Raw genomic sequence first — 19,905 nt, 5'->3', positions numbered from 1 at the left:
TTTATGCACAAAAACCACTTTGTTAGGGTTAGGAAAAGATTGTATATGGGCTTAAAAACTATGGATGGGTGGCACAGTCGTGGGTGGAGAAGTCATGGATGCATCTGTAAAAAACAATTGCTTATCGTGGCACTACTTCAGCAGGAAAAGTAGTGACGTCTGGGTAAAAAAACCACCCCTTTTCATGGCACTATCCCTTGTAAAAATAGTGAAGTCTTCATAAAAAAAAACAACTTCTGGTGACTGAGGTTTCAGTAGCAAGTTCTACCAGATGTGAGAGGTATCAGGAGGTATTTCCATTAATCTGCTTATATTTCACAGACAATTTGCACATGAATTCACTGCCCATAGAAACCAGCACATTGGTGACGCTCTCTGATTTTACATTAAATCCACTGAATGGGATTTAAATGTAATTAAATCCCCCGGGCTGAATGGTGAACAAGCCCACTCTGCCTCACATCAATCAGGGAGGGTGATAAACTCAGACAAGTCCAAAAGCTGAGATAGAAGCTGGACTTTGTTCTTCCACATATGAGGCTGTCCCTGTGTCTGGATCAAAGTTCAGGTCATGCAGACAGTTCAGTGTTGCCTCTGTGAGTGTGCCCGTGTTTCCTCTCAGTCTCTGGGATCTAACTGTTCACACTGAGCTGTTTGAGCTACAAAATGACCCGTTGGGCCTTTATCGCTCCCCTGCTGCTCCTGCTGGGCCTGTTCATCCACAGTGCTGTCAGTCAGGAGGCTGAGGACCCAGCTGCGACTGTAACACCACTGGCACCGGACCAGGCCTCTGATGGCACGGAGGATGACAGTGGGGACTGGGGAATGAACTCCCTCAGAGGCGGCTTTGAGTCAGTGAGCAGCTACTTTGACTCGATGCTGGAGTTCATGGGAGGACGTGATGGAGTGTGCCAATACCGCTGTCGATATGGTAAGTGGGTTAAATGGATGAGGTGGCATTACACAGTGTGGTTCAGGGTGAGAAAGATACTGATACTTATCAGCCAGTGTGGTCCACCACTGATTGTTTGTCTTTTAAGACATTATAGAAGTCGATCTTAATTAAAAGGAGGAAATGCATTACAGCTTCTGCTTAACACTGATAATAACAAGCAGTGGAATTGGTTTGAGTTAGTCCAGGTTTGGGTCTCCAGTGCTCCAGGTGATGATGTTTCCACTCCAATAACCCGTGGTGGAGTTGAAATTGACGGGATGGGTGTACTACTAGGTTACCGAGGACAAAGTGGGTATACTCTCCTCTATAGTCCAGAAAAAGAGGTGGGTATACCCCATATACCTGCGTGTACCCTCCACTACACCACTGCTGATAATGATGAAGCTCATGAGGAAAACACAAAATACTTAATTATTTTTTTAGATGAAAATGGCCAAATTTATAGATATTAGATATTAAATATAATCTGCCTCCTCTGCCTTTTAATTTCCAGGTCTGGCACTGTAAGAATGTTCATATGCATATACTAGACCCTCATCTGTTAACATTTGTTTTGTATTATAATTGGAGAAAGTAAAATCTTGCATTAGAATTGTCATTTTTGTTGATGCTGTCTTTTTTCCAGTAATTAAAATGCAGCAATGAAACAAATTCCAATTCAATTGGATTTAAATATTCACAATTCTACTTTGATTTATCCAAACAATGTTTCTATAGCTGCATAATTACTATTAAATATACAAGAAAAATTTTAATTCAATTATTTTCCGGGAACAGGCAGAACAAATGCTTCTCTGCTGCTCTTCAGTAAATTAGATTGTGTGGTAAATGGCAGTATATACTTCGTGGATAATGTTTATATTACATCACAAACTGTTGAAGTGGTTAGTCTGGATGCTGCCTGTATGAAACAACGATGCAACATTGTAAACCAAACTCTAATTACGCTCTGAACAGTTCACCACAGCATCTGGAACACATATTTTTCTATATTTTCCGCCATAGAGATGTCTGCCTTCTCTTCAGTGTAATGGAACTAGATGGCACTCAGCTTGTGGTGCTCAATACGGCAAAAAAATAAATTTGAAAAACTCAACAGCAATGTCTCTTTCCAGATCTCATGACCTGCTTTCTCAAGATAATCCACAGACCTTGTTGTGAGCAGTTTCATGTAGGAACTATTTTCTGTCTACCAGACTACACCTGTCAAATGTATAACAATGCAGAAGGAAGCGTGCATCTACTGCTAGCTCACCTAGCACCACTGAGCTTGCTAACAGTACAGCTCAGGAAGACGCCATAATTGTTAATATTTTGTGCAGGCAAGAGCATGAGCCTCTTATCCATGAATTAATGCACACTTCCTTCTGCGTGGTGATATGGTTGGTGGGTGTGTTTAAATGGAAAGAAAATAGTTCCTACATGAAACTGCTCACAACAAAGTCTGTGGATTATCTTGATCTAAAGAGACATTGCTGTTGAGTTTTTCAAATGTGTTTTCTGGCACTTTGAGCACCACAAGTCAAGTGCCATCGAGTTCTATTACATTGGAGATAAGGCATACATCTCTACAGCCGATATCTCCAACACTCTGCAACTCAAACCAAAACAATCTAGACTGATAAACAGCACTACAGGTAACTACAACACTGCATCTTGTACTTATCATCTTTGTTATCATCTGCAAGAGGGCCTGTACATGGACTGTGACCAGATGATAGCAGAGGTTTCTTGCGGTGACTACGGGATGTGCCTATTGACAAGATGAACCAAATAACTGACCTTTGTTTCTATGTGCTAACACAGATCTACTTTTAAACCCACATGGTTATCGACCCAGCCAGTGCAGCACATTGCCACCGACCTGCTGTGAAACATGACCTACATCTGATATTTTGCTCTGCTTCACCCCTCAGGTAAAGCTCCTCTTCCTCGGCCTGGATACCAGATGCCAGAACCTGATGGATGTAGCTCCTACTTCTTTGGTATTCCTGTTCCAGAGGGGGTACGTGTCTTCCATCTGTTCAGAGCAAATGAATGTAGATTTATCAAACTTGGGAGTTTAATTGATATGGATCTAAAAAGATGAATCTACATTTCTGAGGGAATGTACAAAAATTATTGGAGTTTGGAAGAGGGACGAATCTTATGTTTGACCTCGCATGAATTTATTTTGCTTTGGATCCTCCCCGTGACCATAATATCTCAACTTAGCCCCACGTTCAAACTTTTAACAAAGATTTAACTATTACCAGAATAATGGGAAACATAACAAATGTTTACTGGGACTTTATGTATTCCCTAAATGGTCAGAGAAGTCTACATGTGACTAAATAACTGAATGAATTTTGAGTATACAGCAAATCTAACCATCTGCGAACCCCCCTCACACTTGGATATAAACCTTACTCATGTTTGTTGTGTTCCAGATGGACATGGGCATCCCCGCCATGACCAAGTGCTGCAATCAGCTGGACATGTGTTACGACACCTGTGGCTCCAATAAATACCGCTGCGACTCCAAGTTCCGCTGGTGCCTCCACAGCATCTGCTCCGACCTCAAGAAGAGCCTGGGCTTCGTGTCAAAGGTTGAAGGTTGGTAACGTTTTAACCTTTATCTAATCCAGGGCAGGGTTACTGAGCAAACACCCATTTTCATCAACTTTACCTATAATAATCAAGGAGTTGTAATGATTAATAAATTGACAATGACATTAAAACGATTTGGGGACACATTCTATTTGCATACCGAACTTGAAACTGTTATCATGGCCTGAGCTGACTTAGGGTTACAGAAACCCATGTGACAGCCAAAAATGATGTCATGATGACCAGTTGTGATATCAGTGAATTTCCCTTCTGGAAAAAAAAACAGGTGGTTTTGGAAAAGTTTGCTGTTACTGGTGTTATACCAAAATCTGTGACCCATCTGATTCTGAGACCCAAAAAGACCCAAATGCTTTATCACATAATTTATTATAATAGGTCACAGAGTCTGATGGGTCAACATTTCCTGTGATCTATCATTTTGAACATGCATGCAAAGACATTTTCAGCTACACTGCCTCTGCCTCTCTATCATACTTGACTGCATTTATTTTGATAGTTGTTACCGAATATGGTGTTAACATTTCATTTAAATAGGGTCACACATTTTGAAAGCTGTTAATTGTGGAATTTGTCAGGTCAAATGCCACTAGAAGATTGATTTAATGAAAAAGTGTTGATCAAATGTTGTCAGGTGAGGTGAGAATGCCTACGCCCTTAACCACAAAATGAACTGTACGATGAGTAAATCTCAGGTTACAGGAAAATGTCAGCATTACCTTATTTTGTACACACTGCTCTGGTCTCACCTGCCTCTGTCACTTTTGTCTCCTCAGCGTGTGAAACAGTAGCAGACACCTTGTTCAACACAGTGTGGACTCTGGGCTGCAGACCCTACATGAACGCCCAGAGAGCAGCGTGCTACTGTCAAGGAGAGGAGAAAGATGAACTTTAGATCCCTTTCATAACAGTATCAACTAGAGCAACACATCAGGAGTTGTGAGTTATTATGGTGTTGCAAGGACTGCTGTGTGACTACTTGAGTAATTTATTTGGAAGTTCTTGTTCTGGTTATTTTACTTTGCAGCAAAATGTAGGTGTTATTGTTAGAAGTTCAGCTGTGTTGCAAGCCAAAACTGTATTTGTTTGTTTGCAGAGGTGCATCATTGCTGTCTGTAGTGTTGGTATTAGCACCAATACAGGTGGAAAAGGCATGATTGTGGAAAAGCAAAAAATATCTGCAGGGTGTGAATAAATGTTATTGACACATACATGGATGTGACTGTTTCATTTCATGGTATACTACGAACAGCATTCTGTAATATCTCACATCACTGCATTAGCTAATCCACCCTATTAGAGCACTTGGTGCAGATACAAGTAAAAAAACTAATGTCGTAATTATTTATACTACAAAAGAAATTCGGAATTAATGAAAAATTGGAGAGGAAACTGTGATAATATAATGCTATTATTACCACCTGTCCTTGGTATTTTGGGGGGAAGTTTATATTCTTCAGTTATATAAATTATGATGCAATTATTTTAGTTTAAGTTAAGTACACTGATTGAGCAAGCAGTTACTGATTGTCACGGAAATTGAATGAGCTAATGAGGCATCAAATTAAGTTTTTAAAAAATTCCAAATTTGAGCTACAGCTCTGAATCAAGTGAAAAAGTTAAGTGGTGTCCATGGAAAGGAGGAGTTGGTTTATAAAGGGCTAATCTACTGCACACTGACCATTTTACACCTAAGATTCCTCAGGTTTAGCTCTTTACTGTAAAACATGGCTCCATTTACATCAGTAGCCCCACTTTGTCGGGCTCAGCTTGTTCTTTTGGTCAGTTACAGCCGTCCTTTCTCTGCCTAAGTTCTACTTACAGCCCAAAACTAAAAGTGTGTCAGTGTAGACCTGGTCAGGATTACCTTTAAGAGCACTCCACCGATGTAGCACCTACTCCTATAACTTTGTTGGACCTTCGATAAAAACCCTGACCTGTTAATGGCACTAGATCAATGTCAGGGAATCAACAAAACTCACTAGAATCTATCTCTAATGGGCGATTATTTTTAAATGTACAGTAATAAATTACATTCTTTTAAGACTTTACTCACTATGGGAGCAGTCATTGGTGGGTGAGTGCAAAACACCTGGAGTAGGGTTAGTTTCAATTTGGTGGAGGGACACAAATGTAATTGGGGGGGGTCAGGGAAGTCCTCCGCCAGAAAATTTAAATCATCAAACACTTAACTCTCTGCATTCTGGTGAACTTTTATGCACCAATTTAAAGAGTGAAGAAGAATGAAAAATGAATTGGGGAGACAAATGCACATGACATGTTCCCTGCTTCCACCCCCTGAAATCTGCACCTGTGCCTGGATTTGACCATTCTTATGATTAAAAATGATATATTTACGACAAAGCCTGCAAAACATATTCTGTTTAATAAAATCTATACAGCACCAAGAGACAAAAGGCTAAACAGAAACAGAGTTATAAAGGAGTGACATTTACAGAAATATAGAACAGAAACAAGTAAAACCTGTCAGAACACAATCTGCAGACTAATGGCATAAAAATAATCTTTTGACAAACATAATATTTACTTGTTAGAGTTCGAAGATGATTCAGTTCATATCGGAAAATAGCAACTAAAACACTAAATGGTCCCTTAACATCATTGACTGCATGTGTAAATAATTTATGTTGAACATGAGGTCCAGATGGTCCGTCAGGGCTCACAGCAGGTTCAAATGGACAGACAGTCCTGACACTCCACAGACCTACGAAAAAGAAAAACAAAGACAAGCACAGAGGACCAAATGACAGTTACTCAATCAGTTTCAAACATTTTCATTTCATTGTTATGGACTTTTAAAGGGAAACTCTAGTATTCTTCCATCTGGGCTCCATTTTCCGACGTGTTTTTCCTAAGTGACCCGTGGGAGCAACAATTTTTGAAATTGGTCCAGAATTGAGAGGGAGCGCTGCAGCCGACAGCTGTGAAACAGGCTCAAACATGTCAATTTACATCCATTAAAAATTCTTGTTTTTGCCACTGACAGGCTCAGATTGTTATTATGAGTGGGTTACATTATGGAAAGGACCCTACAGAGAAATTTAACATTTTTTCCTACCTTTCGCTTGTTCACAGTCACAGTTTGTTTTATGTCCGAGTCTCACTAACAAGAAGTCTTGTTCTGTAATCTCGTGAGAGGTGACATGTTGCAGGAACAAAATTTTGGATTCGCGAGTGAGAGTTGAAGAGAGGAGTGCCAGTAATAGTTTGTATTAGAGAACAGAATGTGAGTATTTTTCCAGTCTAAAAGATTTAGCTGATTTTGACAGTGTGAAAAAGTCTGCAAGATTTCAGAACAAGACTTCTCATCGAGCGACATTTGGACACAAAATGGATGCACACAAGCGAATCATACGGAAAAACGTTTCATTTCTCTGTCACGTAATTTCCATAATGTTGTTAGACACTTGTAATAAAAATCTGAGCCTGTCAGTGGCAAAAGCACGCACTTTCAATTGACGTAAATTGATGGGGCACACCTGCCCTGAGTGGTTACACTCCAGCCTTTACTGCCGCCTCCAGCTGCAGCGCTTTTTCCCCAATACTGGACCAGTTCCCCATTAATTCTATATTATTACAATATGATTTCAGTAAGGAAGAGAAAGATATTCTGTGATGTTTCGTTGGCTTGATTTTGTCTTTAGCCCTCAAAAGTAGCATAACAATTTTTACACAATACATGTTAAACTGGTATCATCACATATGGATACTGGGAAATTATCAGAGTTGAAAACTGTCATCCGATGAGGGCTTACAAAACAGAAACAGTCCCAAGTAGGAACATTTGTCAACACAATGTCAAACAATCAGTTTTCTCACTCTTGAGCTTACTTACTTTAACCCGTCCATTGGTCACTGGAGGTCAGAGAGTTCGCTGGCTGTGGGACTTTCTGCTTCACCTTCTGATTAAATGCTTCAAGCTAGAAATAAAAGAATAACAGTGGTTGGAAAATGTAGAACTATTGTGACATTTTAATTTGTAGCATGATCGCTTGTCTCAAAACACAAATGTCAACATACAAACACAGGATAAATGTTTCATCAATAGGTTGGCACAGCACTCCATGAGAAAATGCTAACGTGCTAACACAAAAGTTCTGTGTCTGAAAATGCTGAGAAAGCATCTAGGAACCATTCTTAAGACACTGAGAAACCTCAGAGTAGGACTTTGACAGTAACTTATAAAGCTTCCTAGTCTACACTGTGACATCACTGATTTACACCACTGCAGAACAGTTGAATATATGATCACTTGTTATAGTTTTCTGAGAGATGCAATTTGAAATATCGATGGAAAAATTTGAAATGCTCAACATAGCACCACTCCTTTTAGTGCAGGATTTATGTGTATAGGTAAATTATAGATGATTCATTTAGGTATGTGTGCAATAATATGCCAAAATTAATAAATTGCATAACTATTGTGATCATATTAACCAAAAGGACATTTGCATGAGACTCTTAAGTAACAAGCCACACACATGAAGTAAATAATGAATGTATGCATGTGATTAAAAATTAAAAATTGTGAACTCGATCATTTGATTCTGCTGCGTGATATGTCCTAGTTAGCCCCATCCCTTGATTGCCCATGCCCATATTAGCGCTTCATTATGTGCGTATCGTGCATACTGCACAAACACACAGCCATAGTTTTGCAAACAGAGTCTTGGCACATCTCCACTGACAGTTTGTCTTCTTTTCCACAGTCCAACTCACCTTTTAAACACATCTACACTGTAATATAGGGGGCATATCTCTTAGAAACAGTCCTGTCATCACTAATACAAATGTGTGATTCAATTAATAAAACAATGAGTGAATGCAGCTTGATTTTTTCGTAACCTGATCCTGTGTGGTTGCAAAATTATTTTGCTTTGCTTTATTTGAGATGCTTGATTTACTTTTGCAGAAATTATAAATAATCGTTGGATGTGAAAAAAAACAAATCAACACTGTTGTAAAGCTGCATCTTCCTTGTTGCTGGGAGGCTGCAAGGACTCTGGTTTTTGTGAAGAGTGCATGCATTCTCTTTTGCACATCTCTCACAAAATTTGAGCATGTCTTATCTCAAAGCTGAACATCATCTCTTTCCCCCAACTCCTAACAGGGTCGGACACCTCTGTAGCTCTCCTTAATATTGTCCAAGGCAGGAGTGGTTTCCTATGTTAAGAAAGGTGATAACTGGCTTTTACTCCTGGTTCTGAAAGTAGGAAAAACATTTGCACCGATTTTTGGTCCAGGCCCTGATCCAAAAATAAAGTGTATGTCTTGTTGCTATCACTCAAATTTAATTGAAATCCGTCTTTGATATATCCCGGTCAAAACCTCGATAACCTAACTTCCTAAAATGAGATGCATTAAGGAAGCCGACAAAACTAATAATCCACCAACCGTTTTCCTCAATTTCGCCTTTACTTCCTCCTCTGTTGGCGGCCGTTTCTCCTCCTCTGGCTGCTCGGCTTCAGGGTCACCTTCACTGTCACTGTCACTGAGCTGTGGAGCCTCCACAATCTCCACAGGATTTAGATTCTGCCTTGCCATTCTTTCTTGTATTTTTCGTTGTTTGATCATCTCTTTTCTCCTCGCCCACCGTGTGCGTTGCCTCTTCAAGCAGGTTTCTGGTTTCCCCTTCCTCTTATGGCCTTTTGTGAGTCCCTTTAGACAGCTTTCACTTGTCTGCTGCTTAGTGCTGATGACCTGCAGGCAGCGGGGGCCAGAGACGGACCCAGTTTGGCCTTCACTCGTAGACAGGTCTGGATTCACAAGTAAATTGAGGTCGTCTAGAATGCTCGGACGAGGGTAGATGAAGTGAGGTGCCACTACAGGGCGTGGATATTGATGGTAGGTGTTTTGTGGATAAGGAGAGCTGCTAGGATAAGAGGGAGAAGCAATGGCACCCAGAGTATGTGTCGAGTAAGACTCTGTAGCATGGCTGTAAATGCTGCTATGGTAGGCAGTATACTGGGAGTCCTGGGACAAACTATAATCTGGATACGGAGGATAAGCAGCAGGCTGGGGATGTGGATACATTTGGTTCGATGGGTATGGATGTTCGTAAGTAGAGATCTTATTCTCCCTGTACCTCTGTTCTTCTTTGCTGTGCTGATTACTGTCTCTGTGGTTCAGTTCATCTCTGCTCCTGTCTCTCGAGCGGCTGCGATCAGACCTTCGTTTCCTATCTCTGCTGTGGGAGCGAGACGGGCTGGAACTAAAGCTTCTGGACCTAGTCGACCTTGAGTAGGAGGAGGAGGAGGAAGAGGAGGAGTTACTGTAATGTCTTTGGGGGCCACTCTGCTGACTCTCCTGCTCCCCTCTGCTGTTAGCGCTTGTGTCTTCATGCTTCTTCCCATACAGCCTCTCCTGAGTCCGGTCTGCGAGTTTACTCATCTCTTCCACTTCCAGGCTCAACCCCAGAGTCTTAAGGATGTTCTGGAGCTGTTCACTCTGCTCCTTCACCTTTGGTTTTTCGTCTTCTTTCTTCGTCCTCTTCTTCCCCGCCAAGGGAGACCTGGATCGCCTACTGGAGCTAAAATCTCTTACATTCTTCTTCTCTGCATCATCAGGTAGCGAATGTCTCTCATTGAGGGGTCGCTCTTGACTGGGCGGGTCAGTCGTCTTCTTTCCACTGTTGGTCTGAGAGTGGCCCGGCAGCGAGGCTCCACAATTTGATTGCTGGTTCTCCCTCCTGAAGGGTGGATCTGACTTGTTCTCCACAGGAGATGGCTGAACGTTCAGGAGCTCTCCACCTAACGGAAGATCACTGTCATCGTTGACAATCCTACTGAGGAAGTCCATGTCCACGCCTTTGTTGAGCACGCTGAGGAAGCGCTGGAAACCCTCGTTGATGCCGCTGTCCTTTGTGGCTAGTGAAGTAATGCTTTGACTCGGGGAAGGCAGCGTAACGTCAGGGACCTGGGAAGGGTCAGATATACAGAAACGTTACTTTCTGTTTAAACATTAGTTCAATAAAACAAAAACTTATAGCAACCACACAACTTTTTTCATACTCCATACTGTCTTTACGTGGAGTACCAAAAGTCAAAATTACAGTCTGACAAGAACATCAACTCCTGAAAGCCTGCTTTAATCCACTTCCTTTATGAGTTTCTACCAAATGAGGATTTCATATCTTGACTACAGTATCAAATTACATTATGATATCAGATATCATCCTCTATTTTGGTAACTTCGCTTATCAAATACTTATGATGTAGCTCAAGTGTTTCTCTTTATATTTTTCTGAAACCTATCTGTCAAAATCTGGATCTTCTGAGGCCTATATTAATATTTGAGAGTCTGATAATGACATTGTGGCTTTGACTTAAAGAGTCCCAGAGAACGGAAAATAATAATGAGAGGTGCTAAAAAACCAAAATTGGGATGGCCGCAGGACAGAAGGTAGATGTAGGCTAAAAAAAAAAGCCAACTGTGATTAGACCACAACATTCATCTCTGACAAAGGTGCAAATGTTTTTCTGATCTTATGTAGCTATCACTCTAAGTACTTTACAACACAGCCAGACGATTTATCGGATCGGTTTGACGCTATTTTAAAACACAACTTACTGAGTTGAGCATAACAAAACAATTACTCCAGTATTATCTCAATATTCAATGTGTTTTATGAGTATAAATACACATGGTATACAGTTAAACCATGTCTGTCAAATCCCATCATTTTTCTTGGGTTTTACTTAGAAAAGATCTTCTAATTTCCAGTAATGCCGATCTTATACTGTGACAGACGTTGGTATGTATAAGACTGTCTGTCTATTTCTGTTTCAACTACAACCAACCTGAAATTATGTTCATCTTCTATGTTCATTCTCCTAAAAATAAATTTGATGACAAATTTGTCCTAAGACATGTGACTGTGTATTATGAGTTAACCACATGGCCCACCCTGTCCAGGGTGTCCCTTGTCTCGCAACCAGTGTATTTTGGGAAAGGTCTCAGCCCCCAGCAGCCCTGGACTGGGTAAGTGAGTATCAAAAGGCCTTTCTTTTTTTTTTTTTTTTAAATTGCCATCGCAATGTCAGGTTGCACAATATACACATTGCAAAAGACTGCAATACTGCACTCAGGAATTTTTTAATTGGTTGAAAATATCAGTTAAAATGCACTTTAAAACGTGACTATCATTCTTTTTCAATTGGTGCTTGTTCAATAAAAGAATTTTGGAAACATTTCCCTTTCATTTTTTTAATTCAACATGCCTTTTGTTGTATTTTAGTAGTTTTGGTTTTCATGTCATGCAGCCTTCGTATAAAACATGGATGGATGGGTATATTTGATGATTATTAAAATCTACTCAACTTTAAGATAACATACAAATTTCATGTGTGATTTTGTTTTTGATCTTTCTGTATATTTTGAAATCTATGTATCTGATTATTAAATATAACATGAAACTGGTGGCATTTTTCTACAAAGGGCAAAAATATTACAAACCTCTCTGCTCTCTGGTAAAACACACGGATCACTACATCTCTGCTTCATTAATGCCTTCACTCTGAGCTTCAGTGGATGGTTGTCCTGCAGCAAACCACCTTTGCTCAGGCTGGATGAGTTTATTCTCTCTCTGAGTGAGTGGACCTGAAAAAAGAGGTGGAAACACAGTATTCAGTATATTATCCAGGAAGCACTAGACAAACTGAAAAGCATTGTATGATTGATTATCTGATCTATCAATCTACAACTCACCTTTGAGAAAAAGCCAGGAGGATGACGCTGCCGCAAAATTTCATTCACCCTGTCTTTGAGAGATGCATGTTTGCATGTGGCTGATTGTTCATTATGGGGATAATCTGGAGGTGTCGTCTTCCTCCCAAAAGGTTCAACTGTTTTCAGAGCAATAGAGGCTTTCTTCATCATTATCCGCTCCTCTATCTCTCTGAGCTCTTTCCGCTTCCTCGCCAGCTCTGGATCCTCTTCATCCATTTCAAGTGGTTCTCCATCTGGGTCCTCCACTTCTGGCTCCTTCATGTAGAAGTTATGCAGGGGAGGAGTGATCACCCTCCTTCCCACATTCACTCCCATCATGCTGCTATGTGCTTCATCAACAGTGTGTCTTGAGTATTCACAGTAGGTGTCCCACTTATTGTTAGTTCTTGGGGTGTTCTCCATGATGTTATTAACATCACTGGGGTGATGTGGGTGCAGATTTCTCTGTGGTGTTCTGTAAGCATCCCAGTCCAGTGGATTCATCCTTCAGCCAGCCTCTCCGTCGGTTTATGCAGCCAGTGCACTCCCTGTAAAGTGGAAACAATGTGAAGAAAGTATTGTTTAATCACAACAAACCTGTGTGCAGTCTGACAACACAGTAACCTCGTCTAATGGAAAATATCACCTGCTTTTTGGACAAGCTCCCTCGTCGCGACTAACACATTTCTTGCAGTACCAAAGACTTTAACTCGGCTTAAATACTGGCTACTTCTGAGAGAAGACAAAGCGTGTCCTCTATGGCAAGGTAACACGGTGTAATATGAGTGATTTGCCAAATTAAGACCGACCAGATAGCCAAACTGACATACGTTAACTGCTGTTTTTAGATAGCTTAGCTTGGCAGCTAACAGACTGTTTACAGCGGATCAAGCTATCATTTCCTGTGACGTATCACGGAAAAAGTGTTATTTTAAGGCTCTTACTTCGCATAATGAAATACTTGAGTAATAAAATGACAAAACTGACCTTTAGTGAGCTTTAGAAACAAGCAACGACAACCGTAAGTGTTGAAAAATAGCTTCAACTGTAGGTGAGCGGCCAAGAATGCCCTCACTGCTTCGGTGGTGTTGGAGTTGTTAACAACGCCACCTGCTGGACGGAGTAACGACACAGCAGTAATAATTCCTCATAGTATTTCATGGGCCACATCAAATCCAGTTTGATCTCAAGTGGGCCAGACCAGTAAAACCATTGTATAATAACCTATAAATTAAACCTCAAAATTTGCACATCAAAATTTGCCTTTTTCTTTTAGTGTAAAGATGTACAAATACATTATTTAACATTTACCCATTTACAGAACAGATGAACAGCCTGGGATTTTTCAAGAACAACAAATGTAATTTCAACAAAATGTCAATTTTTTCCACATTCAGTCAGTCTACTACTGACTGTCGTTATATGTGCATTTTTACATATATTTCTACTCCTGTGTAGTAATGCTGGCATCACCACACCACACTAAAGTGGAAGTTATTGAGGAAGCCGGTGAAGTTATCACTCGCCTTACAAACCATTTACAGATCAAAAGTGTTTGTTCTTAAGTCAGTGCCAAGCTGCCTTTGCTGAGCCCAATATATTTCTGCAATAGCCCGCAAACAGAAGTGGTGATCAGACTTCCTAAAATAAAATCCAAACAAAATCATAAAGTTCAGTAGAGTGGGTGTTTATTCATTGTCTCTGCAAAAGTACCAGATTTTGCAGAGGCAATGATCTCCCTCAGGCCCTAGGCTCTAGCTTCTTTAGAGTGGTACAAGTGTACTTTGCAGGAATTTTTCAGGAGCTCTGTATTCACCTCTCTGAGCTTGTCTGACAGAGTGACAGAGCTGAAATAGAACTGATTAATTCCAAGTAATATGTAAGTAACTGAAAATTTTGGGGGATTAGTCAAAGACTGAAGGCCAACAACATATGACTAGCATCTGCCATACTACAGACTAACTATTTAACCAATAAATCTGTTGATTAATCATTTGTTTCAGAAATCATTAGTCCTAATGTGAAGTCCAATTTCTCCCCACACAGGTAACAAGGGTACAGGAGCAAACACTTCAGTGACACAGATGTTAGATGACATGAAACAATCCTATGCCCACTTTTTGTAGACTGGTATGTATACAAACTATGTGCAGATAATTAGGGCTGGGTATCATTTTTTTTTAAATTACAATACCAGTGCCAACACCAGTACCCTGAGGGTGATACAGATACCAGTAGGGTACTTCATTCAATACCATTTATCTCCTTCTTCATTCAACAGCCATCATGTGAATGAAAGAATTCAGTTGCATAAAATGACCCCAGACGCCACAGCATGTAGTACAGTCATACATTCCAATGTTTTGGTGCCAAAACTCGAATACGCTGAAATGAAAAATGAAAACACTACACTCAACCTCACCACAACAACCTCACTTAAGTGTTTTCCAATTGTCTGATCAATTATACTCTGATGTTGCAGTCATCCGTACCATGTAGCAGTTCAGTAACTGAATGTACTGTGCAGCCTGCCGAGCAGCATCATTTCAACTTCTGTGCATGTCAGTCCCATCCAATATTTGCTTCGTCTGAGAATATTTTCTTCACGATATAGTCAAAAAAATGTTGCAAATAAACAACTCTTAGTCATCCATGTAGGAACACTGTGTTTAATATTATGCTATTCAAATATTTACAAAATCATTTTCTGCATGTTTACACAAAAAAGAAAACATGTGAACCTGACAAACAGAGAAGCTTCAGTGTAGAGCACATTTGTGGTTGTGTGTTGGCCAAAACCCTAATTCATTAGGTTTAAAGCCTGTTATCTCCAAAAAAACCTCTATGGACAATTATGATTTCAACAAAAATTATAATTAATCAAATGGTGGTGTTCAAACAAAATCAAGAAGACAAAGTTTTCAGAAAAGAATAAACACTTTCTTCACACTGCACTGTGTTTTTCTTTAGCGTGACATTGTGCTATAGCTATAAGAACAGACTGAGCAACGGACAGAGCTCCAACACTACATGTGTTTGTCAATTTACTTGTCTGTTAATTTTTGCCTTGCTTTTTGTTGCTGCTGGACAGATTGCTTGCGAATGTTTGTTTATTTTCTCCTATGTGATGTTCAAATTTGTGTTTTAGGGTTAAAACTGAACTGTCTTCATCCAGGTTGTTTGGTTTCAATGACCTGCAAACAGCGGGGTCTTGACGGTGGTTTTTTTTGTGTGGTGTTCAGAGGCTGAATTGTGTTAATACCTGGAAGGTTAAAAAGGGGTGGATTACTCATGGGTTGTGGGAGTAAGGTCCTTGTTTGAGCAAGTACTGCTGGGAAGATGTTCAAAGGTGGGACGTGGGGGTAAGGGAAGAAGGGAGGCGGGCGAGGCAGAAAAAGCCTGGGTCCAAGGTGGGGCAAATTAGGAGGCAGAGCTGGAGGTAGAGCTGGAGGCAGAGCTGGGTATGGCAGCAGCGGATGGTTTACTGGAGAGTAGGCCGGCATAACAGGTGTGGGAGATGACTGTGATAACGTGTATGTGGAATTTTGAGAAAACGCTTGACATGTAGCCGTGCTTTCCTGGGTGTATGTTTCACATGTCTCACTCTCCTGAAATGTGCTGTTGCTGCTGCTATGCAGTCCATACTCAACAGCTTCATGTACCTGTACTTGGCATACCTCTGCTGCCTCCCTCTGAGCACTGTATGAGTCTCTTTTCTTGTAGTAGTCCTGATTTAACGGACTGACACTAGATCTGCTTGATGATGATGATCTACTTTGCCGTCTTGGTGAAAACACCTGCCTTATGTCCCTTTCCTTGCTTCCTCTGCGATGCCGGCCAACATCACTATCCTTCTTTCCGTATAACCGTTCCTGGATCCGATGTGACATTTGGCCCAGTTCCTCAAATCCTAAATTCATGCCAATGGCCTGCAAAACATCCTGCATCTGCCTGTGTTTGTGCTCATCTTCAGGTGTCAGTGTTATCTTTTCCACCACTGTGGGAGACCTGGATCTACTGTTGGAGCTGAAGTGGCTTTGTTCTGCGTCACCCCTTTGCAGAGACTTTTCATCAGACAGAGACAGAGAGTGCCCCTTTGGGCTAGAGGACCTGTGACGAGGCTGTGGAGAAGCCGGTCTCTGGTATTCCTTGCTCTCACTCCAGTGGCTGGTACTTTGGTGGCTTCCCTGTTGCCTCTCAGTGTAACTGGGAGACCAAGGATGATTAGTGTTCCTGGATGAAATTGGAGAACGTGGCCGAACATCCACTTCCATAGAGGGCCGAGTCACAATCTTGGTGAGCATGGCGACATTCACACCCTTGTTGAGCACCTCAAGGAAACGCTGGAAACCCACAGCTGACTTTTGCTCAGGAACAGCAGCGCTTTGGTTGTTGACATCACTCTCGAAAGACTGATGGGAAACAAATAGAAGCAACCACAGTTTATGGAACAACTCTCTGCAGTCTTTGGCCCTGTTTATACCTGGGATTATTGTTCGTCTTGGGCAATCGGACCACAAGACTGTGATCCAATCACTCAAACCACTTGCCGAGGTGATCTGAGACATATTTGACCACATATCTTTTGTAGTGTAAACACTAATGCATCCTAATGTGTCCCTGATAAGGACTACATCATCAGCGCAGGATGTGATGGTTGGTGACAGCCAACACTATAACTTGCCCAATTTACATCGAGTTAGACAAAGTGTGACTGCGTAATGTAGTTGACTGTCCATTATTTTTCCCAATGGAAGGAGATGCTTGGAGGGAAAGTGTTTTTATCGGCCAGTTATGATTGGTTGCCTTTCATGCTAGCTCTTAGCATCTTAGTAATTAGACCAAATCAAAACAATGACACACGCTGTTTTTCTACTGCTGTGTCCAGTATTGCACATGCCATATTTGTCGCTCCATGGTGAATCTGACTGGTGTAAAGTTCGGGCTACAGAGAAACCACATGGACACCAGATACTGTGACTGGTCAGCTTGAGCTGCTGCTTGTGCTCCCAGTAAACACTGTTGATGGTTAAGACAACAGGGAGGAAAGTTTGAGAAAGCCTTCTGACTATGATTGTCACTTACACTTTGGCTATGCAATGATTAGACAGCTCACCAATTTTCTCCAGTAGCTTTACAAATTTGTGTTTTGTGATCCAGTTAGAAAAGACATTTTCAGTGAAGACATTCTCGTTGACAAGCTCCACTTCAAAGTGAACAAAATGATTATTTGGGGTATATTATGAACACACATCATCCAAGGGAATCTGCCCGCACCTCCTGCTTTAGATAAACGTAGTCCCAATTGTCACATCTGAAATAAACCCACCTGTCCACTAGATCCATTCACTGGAAACCTTCTTCTATTTTGACGATAATCTTCATGATCTGTGATGGAGCTGTCAGTCCTCTCTCTGGGTTTGGCATAACTCTGTTTGATATGGAGGAAAATTTTAGTAAAATGCACTACAAATAAACCCACAATCTTTACACAACACTAACACAAAGTTTTGTAACTAACCTTCATAGAGTGTGATTGTGTCCGCTCTTGTGAGCAGTCTCGGCTCCTTTCATCACCATCTCTATCTTTGTGATATCTAGATGACTGTCTGAAACTTAAATCATCATGTTGTTGCCTAGAGGTGAATTCTTCGTGCCGATACCTGTGTCTGGAGTCTTGAGGTTTTTTCCTGTATTTGAAATCCTCCTCTTGTGATAGTGAATGCTTAAAATCCTTGGATACATGTGCACGTGGAAAACTGTCTGGTGACTGTCTGTTTGTTTTATCTTCAGGCTCACGCCTGTATCTGTAATCATCTTTATCATCCTCTGTATACCTTCGCCTTTTCCGATCAGAGTTACCCCAGTCAGGTGAAGAATTGCGTCTCCTCACTGAGCTCTTTCCATCTCTGCTCCAGTCTCTGTTCAATGAGTCTTTGCCGTACGGCATCTTAGGCGAGTCACTGTACTCTCTACTTCTCCTTGTCCTCTCTACTCTACACTGTCCATCCCCACCATATTTTTGATAGGAATCCTGCGGTATATCTCTGTGAGGTTCACGCCATTCTTCCCATCTGTCATCATAGTCATTCCACTGCCTTGAACTTCTATCACTGTAGTGCCGCTTGTGGTTGTGCTCGGACCTGCTCGACTGCATCATCGTCTCACAGCAACCCAAGCAGCGGAGTGGACGTCAAAGCCTGCAGTAACAAATGAAGAAGAAGATTTGCTTTAAAATCATGAGGCAGAGCTCCAGAAGATTGATAAGACAAATCTTGATCATAGCTATTTAACAATTTCTTATCTCGCATGGATTTATTTTACAAACATGCCACAGAGGACCCACACTGTAATCTGATTCAAACTTGACAACATAAATATGCTAAATGGGCTCTTTTGTATTTGCTGTTGGGATGTTTTGCGGTGTATGTGGATGACATAAGCTGACAGGATGTAGACATGGACCCAAGCTGTTGCCTAGCAATTAAATCCCAGTGATACAGCCTAAACTCTAATTGTAAAAGTAGGCGTTAGTGATCACTGGCAGTGAAAACCCTCACTTGCCCTTGTCACTCGCTAAGTTAGACAGAAAAATCTTGCACATGAAGGTGTCAGAAAAAAATCATATCGTGTACCTAAGCACATAAAATATGATGTGATGATCAGACCACAGGGAGAATATCTTAAATATTTCCAGACAGCGTATATTGATGCAGGAACATTAGCTACATCGATGGCAGGAGTCTCACGCAGTGTGCTATCATGGACAAGCTAACGGTTAAAAGTGTGCAGATTTTTCACTCACTCTTAGAAACCAGAGACGTATTATCAGTAAACTCACCTGCGGTACAATGTTTACGACATATCACACAATAAAGTAGCACCACGCTATCACTGTGAGGTTAGTGGTGGCCTCTATCTCTGTACCTGGCTAACGTTAGCTGTTAACATTAGCTAGCTAGCTCTACTGGCTGTTTGCTAGTAGGTCGGCTTCAAAGTAGCATAGTATATCTTGCTAGTTAGCTTTAGCTAGTACGAAAACACGAAACTCACGATAAATTGTCATCTAAAAGCAAAATATTTGGTCTAGCTGCCCTCTCCTCGGCCTTATGTTCAGACAGAACAGCTGCAAGGGAAGCTAAGAAGGTGCAGAGGACAGTGTTTGGTTAGCAATAATCACAGTGGGGTCGGGTGACAACCAAGCGCTACATTACCTTTTCCGTTGGACGACTCCACTTTCTTTAAGGGAGGGGGGGGGTCAGGGTGGGTGCTCAAATTAGGATTGGCAATTTGTTTAAATCGTAACAACAACACAAGTTAGCAGTTAGCTTACAAATATTTTGCTGGCGCGGTGCACCCTGCGCCTCTTCACAGAGCTGCCGACACGGTCAGTAATGAAAGCATTTAAATGACCGCCCCCTCCTGGACGGAGTGTGAACAACCGGATGCTTCGTCTTCTTTGGGGTTCTTCTTCTACTATCAGTGGTTCCTAACCTTTCTCCTGAGGGGACCTCCTTACTAAGTGACTTATTGATTTGCTATACCTCAGTGCAATCTGCAGGGCAATTAGTTGCCAGCTCATCATTTATTTAGGCTATTTGTTTTTTTGTTCTTGT

At 41.2% G+C, this 19,905-nt stretch overlaps 3 protein-coding genes across 6 annotated transcripts; 1 reads left to right on the top strand and 2 right to left on the bottom strand.

Annotated features, from left to right (window-relative positions):
* Nucleotides 1-561: 561 nt before the first annotated feature.
* LOC117255007 (group XIIB secretory phospholipase A2-like protein) lies at nt 562-4,773 on the top strand. The gene is made up of 4 exons (XM_033623542.2): nt 562-931; nt 2,872-2,960; nt 3,385-3,550; nt 4,339-4,773. The coding sequence occupies exons 1-4, from the start codon at nt 667-669 to the stop codon at nt 4,455-4,457; spliced, it is 639 nt and encodes a 212-aa protein (XP_033479433.2). The 5' UTR covers nt 562-666; the 3' UTR covers nt 4,458-4,773.
* Nucleotides 4,774-5,927: 1,154 nt separating this feature from the next.
* LOC117255546 (uncharacterized) lies at nt 5,928-13,398 on the bottom strand. Of its 2 annotated transcripts, none has more exons than XM_033624562.2 (6): nt 13,277-13,398; nt 12,290-12,837; nt 12,038-12,181; nt 8,978-10,498; nt 7,419-7,503; nt 5,928-6,287 (listed from the first exon to the last, which is right to left on the bottom strand). In XM_033624562.2, the coding sequence occupies exons 2-5, from the start codon at nt 12,791-12,793 to the stop codon at nt 7,420-7,422; spliced, it is 2,253 nt and encodes a 750-aa protein (XP_033480453.2). In that variant the 5' UTR covers nt 12,794-12,837; nt 13,277-13,398; the 3' UTR covers nt 5,928-6,287; nt 7,419. The 2 variants fall into 2 exon arrangements, with proteins under 2 accessions (XP_033480453.2, XP_078022436.1); XM_078166310.1 differs by lacking the exon at nt 13,277-13,398 and adding an exon at nt 12,936-13,182.
* A 1,547-nt stretch (nt 13,399-14,945) lies between these two features.
* LOC144458246 (uncharacterized) lies at nt 14,946-19,672 on the bottom strand. 3 transcript variants are annotated; one of them, XM_033624565.2, is made up of 4 exons: nt 19,504-19,672; nt 17,811-18,489; nt 17,619-17,720; nt 14,946-16,701 (listed from the first exon to the last, which is right to left on the bottom strand). In XM_033624565.2, the coding sequence occupies exons 2-4, from the start codon at nt 18,447-18,449 to the stop codon at nt 15,457-15,459; spliced, it is 1,986 nt and encodes a 661-aa protein (XP_033480456.2). In that variant the 5' UTR covers nt 18,450-18,489; nt 19,504-19,672; the 3' UTR covers nt 14,946-15,456. The 3 variants fall into 3 exon arrangements, with proteins under 3 accessions (XP_033480456.2, XP_033480455.2, XP_033480457.2); XM_033624564.2 differs by lacking the exon at nt 19,504-19,672 and adding an exon at nt 19,131-19,468; XM_033624566.2 differs by lacking the exon at nt 19,504-19,672 and adding an exon at nt 19,343-19,465.
* Nucleotides 19,673-19,905: the final 233 nt, after the last annotated feature.

Source organism: Epinephelus lanceolatus, chromosome 3, assembly GCF_041903045.1.
Source record: "Epinephelus lanceolatus isolate andai-2023 chromosome 3, ASM4190304v1, whole genome shotgun sequence".
NCBI lineage: Eukaryota > Metazoa > Chordata > Actinopteri > Perciformes > Serranidae > Epinephelus > Epinephelus lanceolatus.
This window is presented reverse-complemented; position numbering and strand designations above follow the sequence as displayed.

Bases quoted from the DNA above. Each gene is read 5' to 3' on its own strand.
- LOC117255546 (XM_033624562.2), bottom strand. From the start codon at position 12,793: ATGAATCCACTGGACTGGGATGCTTACAGAACACCACAGAGAAATCTG. The intron at 10,499-12,037 runs GTTTGTAATATT...GACCCTTCCCAG, and splicing joins TTTTACCAGAGAGCAGAGAG to GTCCCTGACGTTACGCTGCC. The intron at 7,504-8,977 runs GTTGGTGGATTA...TTTTATTTCTAG, and splicing joins AGGCGAAATTGAGGAAAACG to CTTGAAGCATTTAATCAGAA.
- LOC144458246 (XM_033624565.2), bottom strand. From the start codon at position 18,449: ATGATGCAGTCGAGCAGGTCCGAGCACAACCACAAGCGGCACTACAGT. The intron at 17,721-17,810 runs GTTAGTTACAAA...CATATCAAACAG, and splicing joins CACAATCACACTCTATGAAG to AGTTATGCCAAACCCAGAGA. The intron at 16,702-17,618 runs GTGGGTTTATTT...GTTTCCCATCAG, and splicing joins TGAATGGATCTAGTGGACAG to TCTTTCGAGAGTGATGTCAA.
- LOC117255007 (XM_033623542.2), top strand. From the start codon at position 667: ATGACCCGTTGGGCCTTTATCGCTCCCCTGCTGCTCCTGCTGGGCCTG. The intron at 932-2,871 runs GTAAGTGGGTTA...TTCACCCCTCAG, and splicing joins CCAATACCGCTGTCGATATG to GTAAAGCTCCTCTTCCTCGG. The intron at 3,551-4,338 runs GTTGGTAACGTT...TTGTCTCCTCAG, and splicing joins CTTCGTGTCAAAGGTTGAAG to CGTGTGAAACAGTAGCAGAC.